General features: G+C 34.9%; 1 protein-coding gene across 2 annotated transcripts in view; it reads left to right on the forward strand.

Annotated features, from left to right (window-relative positions):
- LOC122139471 (SPARC-related modular calcium-binding protein 2-like) overlaps positions 1-10,040 on the forward strand; it is a 32,797-nt gene extending 22,757 nt beyond the window's left edge. For both annotated transcript variants that reach the window (XM_042737461.1, XM_042737462.1), the window contains exons 8-13: positions 1-122; positions 2,106-2,188; positions 7,798-7,897; positions 8,133-8,380; positions 9,232-9,269; positions 9,476-10,040. The exon at positions 1-122 is cut by the window's left edge and continues 65 nt beyond it. In XM_042737461.1, the coding sequence (XP_042593395.1) occupies positions 1-122; positions 2,106-2,188; positions 7,798-7,897; positions 8,133-8,380; positions 9,232-9,269; positions 9,476-9,499 (615 nt within the window). In that variant the 3' untranslated portion in view covers positions 9,500-10,040. The remainder of the gene's footprint in view (positions 123-2,105; positions 2,189-7,797; positions 7,898-8,132; positions 8,381-9,231; positions 9,270-9,475) is intronic.

Here is a 10,040-nt window from a genome sequence, read left to right on the forward strand (position 1 = left end):
GTTTTTGTGCCGGATTGTGCACACGGTGGCCTCTACAAATCCGTTCAGTGCCATCCCTCCACCGGGTACTGCTGGTGTGTCCTGGTGGACACTGGACGACCCATACCTGGAACATCCACAAGGTAATGCACTCAATTTAAGATTTTTTTTAAAAGCGAAGTACAAAAAAAAAAAAACAGGTGAAAAGTACAACTTCCAGCACAACTCTTAGGATATATTCATACAATGCATTTTAAGGGAATAGTTCACCCACAAATGAAAATGTAGATGTGGTTATTTGTCCATTGGAACAGATTGGACTCTGGAGCAAATGGGTGCCGTCAGAACAAAAGTCCAAATAGCTGATGAAAACATCACAATAATCCACAAGTAATCCACACAACCACAGACCATCAATTAACATCTTGTGAAGAAAATAACTGTGTGATTGTAAGAAACAAATCCATTATTAAGCTGTTTTAAGTTTATAAGGTTGCTTCTGGCCAAAATATGAGACCATAATCTATTATAACAATTCTTCCAATGAAAAAGCCCATCCCCTGTTGTACTCTTCAACATCCATTAACATATTTGTTTAGAACTATTTTGGATTGTTTTTGCTTGTAAACGGTGCTTGATCTGTGCATATTTCTCTCCTGATTCAGGTGAGACTACTTTTTTCACTGGAGAAAGCAATATAATAGATAGAGGACTCATATTTGAGCTTGAAGCAACAGTTTGAAGTTAGAAGCGTTGCTTTTCACTTTACAAGATGTTAACTGATGGACTGGAGTTGTGTGGATTACTTGTGATGTTTTCATCAGCTGTTTGGACTTTTATTCTGGCGGCACCCATTTACTGCAGAGGACCCATTAGTGAGCAAGTGATGTAATGTAAAATTTCTCCAAATCTGTTCCGACAAAGAAACCAACTCATCTACATCTTGGATGACCTGAGAATGAGTAACTTTTCAGCCAATTTGTATTCTTAGGTGACCTAGACCTTTAACATCAGCTTTAACAAAATGTTATTTTAAACACTTTAAAATGTCTCTGGCGCCTCTAAGAAACAAATCCGTCCTTATTTAGTTGCCAGAATACAACTTAAGCAGTTTGTCTCTATTGAAAGGAAAAACCAACCACTTGGCTTTTAAAATGGTAAGTGCTAGTTGACCTGTTCAGTACAGAACATCTAATATACACCCGGGGCAGGTCTCATTCTTCCTCTTACTATGGGGTACAAAATTGAGCTTTGGAGTCTCTCAGGGGCCAATACTTGGCCTAATCTCATTCAGTCTCTTTTAACATTTCGAGTGCAGCTTTCTGCTATGCGGTCGTTAAGAAAAGCTAAATACACCAGCAAATTATTATGATTAAATATTCATTTGCTAACAGGTGGGCTGCTCGACCGGCCCAAATCTGATCAAGAAACCTGGCAGAATGACAAATCATTGTGAGTGTGTTTTCCAGGGGTCAGTGACACTCTCTGTATTCAGAGGCACCTTTAATGAGCTGCAGGGGTGTTATGGAGCGATGCGGTGGAGTTCTGACAATAACTGAATGTGGTATTGAGTTAACAAAGCCTCAGGCAGTGTGCCAAACAGCGCATTAGAGCACGCATGCGAGTGCTACCTTCCCATCAGCCTCCTCTCTCTCTCTCTTTCTCTTTCTCTGTGATTTGGGCAGGTCGCCTGCCAATGATTGGAGCACATTTACTCTCCTAATGAGGCCATGAGTGTTTCTCTTGTTTTACACTTTTTCTTTTTGTCCCGTCATTGTCTTTCACTCCATTCCTCAGTTTCCTGAATCTCTGAGCCGTCCTTATGGTGTATATAAAAATGAACAGTAATAAATTATTCTGTATATCTTATATACATATTGTATGTATCATTATAATTTTGCAATATACATCACAATACAGATGATCTTTTCTTCACCATTCAACATTATACAACAGTATTATGTTATTTTGGTCTTTGTGCTATTTAAAACAAAATCTAAACATTTTTCTTAGCGTTGGTGGAATGTTTTAGCTGTTGAACTCATCACTGTGTAAACAATAATGCTTTGTATTCACTCTCATTTCTTCTCTGTTTTTTTTTTCTCTCTCTCTCTGTCTTGCTGTAGATTCGAACAGCCAAAATGTGATGGAAACGCCAGAGCCCATCCAAACAAACCAAAGGACCATTACAGGAGCAGACACCTGCAGGGTGAGCTTAACTGTGTGCTTATGAGCAGACGCGAAAATGTTGTGCAAGGCTTGCTGGAGAGTAACTAAAAAATAGCAAGAGGACTAGAAACAAAGCTACAAAAAGGAAAACACCACCTTTTTACCAAAGAGGACCTCAAGGAAATAAATAAATATTCAATTAAACAGGTGTCTTTTAATAGGTGCACTACCTATTTTTTGGTTCATTTAGCAAATTTGATAACACATTCCATACATGCAAAATGCACAAAGTAAACATAAAAATGTCTGTTTATGCATCTATATGTTTTTGCTTGTGAGCTCAGGTATGTGTGTGACATCTCCTGGTTTCCCACGACCCTACGGTCCGCATAGACGACAGATGTTAACAGATCATCTCAGTGAGGAAAGGGGAGGTAGAAAAGATAGATTACAATAGATAGCACGAGCCTAGGAGGATGACAAGGAGGGATGAGTGTGGGGGAGTGGCTGTGATGAAGAACAGAGAAAAAAAAGGAGTAGAGGGCAAAGATAAAAAAAAAAAAACCAGCAAAAAGGAAACAAGGGAGTGACTTCCATTTCCAGCATGAATGAAGTCGTTGATTAGACTCAAAATAATAGGAGCTGCAATAATCCATCCCTGTACGTGGACTAGGTGATGTTGAATATTTATATATATATTCAATATTATTTTATATAAAAAATAAATACACTACTTATCAAAAGTTTGGAGTCAGCTAGATTTTAAAAAAAAGAAATTATTACACACATTAAAGACATTTATGATGTAAAAAGTTTTTCATTTCAAATAAATTGATTTATTTCAAGATCCTGAAAAATGTTCCACAAAAAATTAAGCAGCACAAATGTTTTCAATATTGGTAATAAAAAAAAATGTTTCTTAAGCAGCTAATCAGTATCTTAGAATGATGGAGAAATATATATATATATATATATATATATATATATATATATATATATATATATATATATATATATATATATATATATATATAGAAAATAGAAAACAGATTTTTTACATTTTAATAATATTTCACAATAAATGTAGCCTGGGTGAACATCAGAGACTTTTAAAAAACATTAAAAATCATTATGACCACAATTTTTTGAACAGTAATTCATGATTAATGAACAACGAGAATATTAATATCATGATTTTAAAGATTTTACCACTAGCATCTGTTAACTTCACTTTAAATTAGTTAATTTCAGAGCAAATGTATAAATATTATATTATTATACTATTGCTCAGACCTAATATCCACTTTTACAAAAATATAATGTGGTGGTACTGTGTTATTAGTTGGAATAGTACTCTGGCATTTCAACAGGATTCTGAATAACTGTAATGCATGGTATAAATACTATGGTATTTACAGTATCATGGTATTTACTAACAAGAAGTACCCTGTGTACTTCTAAAAATATAATGGAAATACCATGGTACTTTTTTTTATAGTGCAAGTACATGAGAAATGCTTTTGTTCTTTGTCCCAAATAACAGAATGTGGAGTAACCCCGGTCAGACTTTGACTAATAGGATTATCTACATACTTTAATTAAGATTAAGTGGTGAAACAGTGTGTGAGGTGTGAGAATGTGTTACTTTGCTATATTTTTTTGGAATCAGACAACACCTCCCTTTGGAAAGGTCTTCAAAGGTGAAGGCATTCATAAATAAGTTTGAAAAATTGCTCAGTGAGGGAGTGACAGTCTTATCTTTTATTAAATTTTATACTATCACACTGATTTATGGAACATTTTAGAGTGTCAAAAACCAACAAACACCACAAAAACATTTAATTATTAAATAAATGCATAAATTAAAATAAATAAATCACAGAATTCATCAAATCCTTGCTAATACTCACTGATGTTGGCATTGATGTCCCTCAGCATGTTGTCACTTCCTGGATAATGATGTCATCCAGGAACAAACTTTTATTATTTAAAGGGTTACTACAAAACCTCTTGCACTGTCTGAAATGGGTATATAAGCTGTCACTGGGGCAGTACCCTTTCAAAATATACATTTTTTTTTCCTTTTTTACCCCTAAAGTTGCATATTAATGCTTTAAAGATTCATATTAGTATCTGAAGTGCACATTTTAGTGGAACTTATTAGTAGATTTTGTTAGTGTACTTTTGTAGTGTTAGCTTTTTTGTGTTTTTTTTTGTGAGTTTTTTATGGGAGTTGATTTTGGAGACAGTAAAAACTGATAAAATAATGACCAGTGAAGAGTATTTTGTAATAAACAGACAGTTTTTCTTAGTGGATAGTACACAATGTATCCAAAAAGTAGTAGAATTACTTAAAATGCACCCCTATTTTCAATTAATTGTAACTGAGTTTAATATTGTACAGACTTATATCACGGTGATATGAATCTGTACTGCATAGTAACAATGACCCAGCTTAGTAAACTAAAAACAGACTAATTGCTGGTCTTATTCTCCATTACTTGGCTAGCTTTGCCACTATGCACTCTGGTAAAAATGCCAATATCTCAATATGTTAATGAATAAACCTCTGTTCCTCAGGTGTGTGAGTGTGTGTGGACGTTCAAGCTGCCAGCAGCATGTGTACAGTTGCTGTTGTGTGAGCAGCTCTCTGGTCACGGCTGGTTAATTGTGGTGTAGAAGGGGGGGCTGATGGGGGCCGACGGCTGCTGGCAGCTAAACGTCCACAATCCACCGCCAATACCGCAATTCTCATGACTCTGTTGCAACTTGAGTGTTTTTATGTAAGTTCCAAAAGCTGTAGGATTCTGGGTAATGCAGAAATGCTGTAAAATGCAGGATCTGGATGGGTTTACTCAGTGCATCCTAACTCAGCATTTAAATTAGCTGGATAGTTTATTATTATTATTATTATTTTTTCTTAAGCTCACTTACGTGGAAATATGTATAATAAAGTGTAAAAAAATGTGTTTTGGCCAACAAAAATATGTCATTCCTGCAGCATTAGATTGCTTAGCACATACATATAGATATCATATAACACTGGACATTTTTTTGAACCAAATCAAGCAGGCTTATATTAGAAAAATCATAGCTGTATTTTCTTCACTCATGCAAGCAATGCAGTTCAAACTCTAAAAATTCATACTAAAAGTGAACACAAAGACATATTAAAATGGCATTTTCTGACTAATGTAAAATGCCAAGAGCAAACAGGATTCTTAAAAGGTCAGAAATGTTTGTTATTGAGTGGCTAGACTACACTTAATGTTATGTTGTTTTTATTGAAAAAGCAATAAGAATGCCGTTCCTCATATGAACAGGTGGCATGGATATTTTACTGTGTCTGTCTCAGTGAGGAGCAGAAACTCATGCAGATCTTCAGCACGACATTCACTCGCAAACCTCCACACGTTTAAAAGTCATTTTGCCTTCTCTTTTCTCTCGTGTGACGCCGTCTGTTTACCTGATCACGCTCGCTCGCTCTCACACACACCTGTTCACAAGGACCTCTGCATGCCTATACTTCTTACACCAGAGAATCTGTTGCCTCTGGGCCTGACCATAAACAGACCAGCATGTGAAGACTCCTCCTCGCAAACACACACAGGCACACAAACACAATTTCCTTTTCTTTATCTTGCTTTATTTGGACAGACAGATGGATATGAGAAAGGAGGTGTAGGAGTGTGTAAAACTCCCTTGGTTTTTCAACAGCCAAGAGCAGGGTGGCCAGTATACATGTAGATATACATAACACAAGCTACTGAATGAGATGGACACAAATTTGCTGAAATAAAACAATTACTTTAAACCAGATTTACTTAATAGAATGTTACTGACTAAAAAAGAAAAAAAAAAATTTTTTGGTATATATAATTTTAGTATATAATCATCATCACATTATTATTATTTTATTTATTTATTTATTTTTTTAACATTCAATATTTACTTTATTGCATGATATTAATGAGGATTATGGGAGGGATTTTAACTAAAGTTAATTGCTTTCTAGCTAACATGGAATGTTCTCAGAACTATTTAGGAACAAAGATTCCCCCATAATGTTAATTGAACATTTGTTAAAAGTTATCTGGTCTTTAATAATGTTCTCGAAACATTAGCACAAAAATGTTATTTATACATCGTTCATGGAATGTTTTTCAAACATTTTTTAAATGTTACTACTTGTTTCAGAATGTTTAGAGAACATTCAAAAGTAACGTTCCTGTAATTGAATAGTCCCTTATCGGTTGGCAAGAACATTCAATAAAAAATTTTGCCAAAACATAATTTAAACACATTTTTGTTAGCTATATTAACTGTCATGAAAATGACACAGTCTATAGAATCCTACAAATAGGCTTAATGTTCATTATGCTTAATGTAATGCAAAATATAGTTTCTCATTTTTGTGGTAAATTATGACCTGGACATGTTTTTGACTGCTTTGTGGGTTTCACCCAAACATCCACAGGCCTCAATTCCCACAGACAGCTAGCTTTTACCTGTGACCATAAACCCAAATCCCCAATTTGATTGGCAGCTGTCATCTTCCTCGGACAGGATAGGGGAGGTCTGATTTTTATGACAAGGCGGTGAAGAATCTCTGAAGCCGTAACATTGTTTAACTCTCCTACTCTCCACCATGCATTTAGTGCAAAAACATCTGACAGCTTATATCTTTCAGTGTTTATTGGGCCACCTATGGTGCCAGTACCTCAAACAGCCACAAGTATGTGTAGCACTATATGCATTCACTAGCTGAACTATATATTAACAAATAAGGACCATGGTTGTTTGGACATGTAATATGTTAGTAGAGTTGTATTCATTATTCATTAAATACTGCATTCATTCAGTACCATGGTAATATACAGTGTAAACTGTGAAAATGTGCATTTAGTCGGGTGGATAAAAAAAATAAAAAAATAAAATTAAATAACATTCAGATATTTGAATGTTTGGGATTGGTAATTTATTCCTGTGATGCAAAGCTAAATTGTCAGCATCATTACTCCATTCTTCAGTATCACATGATTCTTCAGAAATCATTCTAATATGCTGGTTTGCTGCTCAAGAAACATTTCTTAGTATTATCAATGTTGAAAACAGTTGTGCTGCATCATATTTTTGTGGAAGTTGTGATACTTTTTTAGGAGTCTTTGATGAATAGAGAGTTCAAAAGAACAGCAGTGATTTAGAAAAGAAATCTTTTTCAACATTACTAACATTTTCTACCATTTTTGATTAACTCAATGCATTTCTTGCCAATTATAATTTTTTTATGATCTCTGAGTTGTATAGTGACAAAATCACATAGCTCAGTACTTAAGAACAGAGCAGCAGAGTTGCATGAGGTAATTCAGTCACAACAGCTGTTTGTGAGGTTTCATAACTGCTTATACTGATAACCTGAAGGTTAAATGTCACATTAAAGGAAGCCTTGTTCTCTTTTAATCTTTTTCTCATGGGATTTTGTCAAGCAAGAACTTAATATCACTAAAATCCAATTTAAAAAAAAGAAAAATTAAGACCGTTTTACAATCAAAAGTAAAGTACAGTTTAACTCAAATTATTTTTTATTCTAAACAGTTCTTTTAAATAGTGCAGATCTTTTTGTAATGTTCACATTTCTCTATTTTTCAGGATGTCCTGGGGAGAAGAAGACAGAATTCCTGACCAGCGTGTTGGACGCGCTGTCCACAGACATGGTCCATGCAGTAACTGACCCGGCCTCTGCTGGCAGGTAAACAAGAAACTGAGAAAGGACAAATGTAGATGAATTTAACTGACCCTGCCTACAGTGTGGTGTAAAAATATTTTCTTAGTTCATTAGCTAACTAAATAGAATAACTGATGTTGCTGTTCAGGCCCCAACGATCATAAGGCAGCAAATGAAACTTGTACATCTTTCACATGCATTTAAACAGAAAATAAAGTGCGTATAAACATGTTCAGTGTTTGATTTTTCCTCCATTCAGGATGTTGGAGCCTGACCCCAGTCATACTCTGGAAGAGCGAGTTGTGCACTGGTATTTCAGTCAGCTTGACAAGAATTCCAGCGGTGACATCGGAAAGAAAGAAATCAAACCGTTCAAGCGTTTACTGCGCAAGAAATCCAAACCCAAGAAGTGTGTGAAGAAGTTTGTGGAGTACTGCGACATCAGCAATGATAAAGCCCTGTCTCTACAGGAACTGATGGGCTGTCTGGGTGTCACTAAGGAAGAGCGTGAGTATCACTGTTTCCTGATGGATGTCAGAGACATCTACTGTACATACTAGACTAGTATGACTAGTTTCTACTGCATTAGATGAAAAGTGGGAATAATTTGATTTGAAATGGACGAGGAAAAAATGCAAGGGTTTGCAAAAGTGATGCTCCATTGAATGCACATTTTAATGCAATTTGAATGGAACATACACTACTGGTCTTTGGTTTTTGCAAGTCTCTTTTGCTCACCAAGGCTGTATTTATTTGATCAAAAACAATAAAAACAGTAATGATGTGAATGTTTGTCTATTTTTATATATTTCACAATGTTACGATGATCAAGAAACATTTCTGATCAGTGTTGAAAACAGTTTTTTTTTCATGATTCTTTGATGAATAGAACATTTTAAGGAACAGCATTTATTTGAAATATAAACCTTCTGTAATAAATTCTTACCGACCCCAATAAGATTTTTGAAAATCAGGTCCAGTTGTGCTTTTGGAATTCCAATCTGCGAGATCCAATTTGTTTGAAATCCTGTAGAACTAAAAATAGTCAATTACTATGTCTTAGCAACATGATTTCTCTTATTCAAATTAAAACTATGTTTTTCCTTTTCATGATGAAATCTATGGATTTACAGCATTGTCTTACGAGCAGCATACACTTTTCTGCTTTTTGACTGGATGAGGGAAATACTGAGCTCTACTTATTGTAGGTTCAGCCTGAGATTGTTTGAAGAATGTGTGGTCGTTTTAATGACCATGAGCGCTTGCATTTGTTTAATAACTTTTTTCAGAAATAACCCGTATTGCCATCATGTAATGGGGAACAGGCTTGTTAAACATTCTCATTGGTATTTCCTCAGGGGCAAAAACAGGTGAAGGCACAACATCTAGTAAACTGGTGAGTTAATGTCAGTGGCTGTTAACATTCACAACATGCATTCCAGCCTTTCTCTTTTTTTTTTTTTTTGTTTTTCTTTTTTTTTTTTTTTTTACAGAGCAGTAGATTGAAACCAATTACTAATACAAGTAGACAGTTGCATTTATAAATTAAAGCCCTTGTTTTAAAATCGCATTTTCCTCATTCTCTCTTTTGACTTTTCTCAGAATCTGTCAAAGAAGCAAGGCTGAAGTGGCTGCTGCCATTGTTCCCGCTCCCGTCCCGCAGATCCTGCCCCCACCAAAACGACGATGGAAACCATAGTCTTTGCACTTTGTACTTTAAAACAATGTAAATTCACTTTGTAGAAAAATAAGGTATTTAAACAGACTGCTGAATATGTGAATGATGTAGTTAGCATTTTTATGTCCTTACAATAAACAACAAAAAGAATAATAATAATTTAACACATACAATGTATGTGTCCTTTGTGAGTCTAAAATAAGTATACTTTTCTAAGTTGTACAAGTTGTATTACATGTTGCATTTGTCAAGGCCATCTATGTTGTTACGTATTTTGTTTGTCTTTTCTTTGGCTAATTTCTTGGTAGTTTGTAATGCATCTAAACCGAGTTTTTTTAGACGCCTCGATTTAGTTTTTATACCAAATCCCAACTACTGCTTGAGCTTGGAATTATTACTGATTGTAGTCCTGTACCACACATGAAATTGTAGACAGATTTTGTTGAAAGTGCTTCATGATGATTAGAAATAAAGAAGTCTTTTATAATA

The sequence above is a fragment of the Cyprinus carpio genome, chromosome B13 (genome assembly GCF_018340385.1).
Source record: "Cyprinus carpio isolate SPL01 chromosome B13, ASM1834038v1, whole genome shotgun sequence".
NCBI classification, from domain to species: Eukaryota; Metazoa; Chordata; class Actinopteri; order Cypriniformes; family Cyprinidae; genus Cyprinus; species Cyprinus carpio.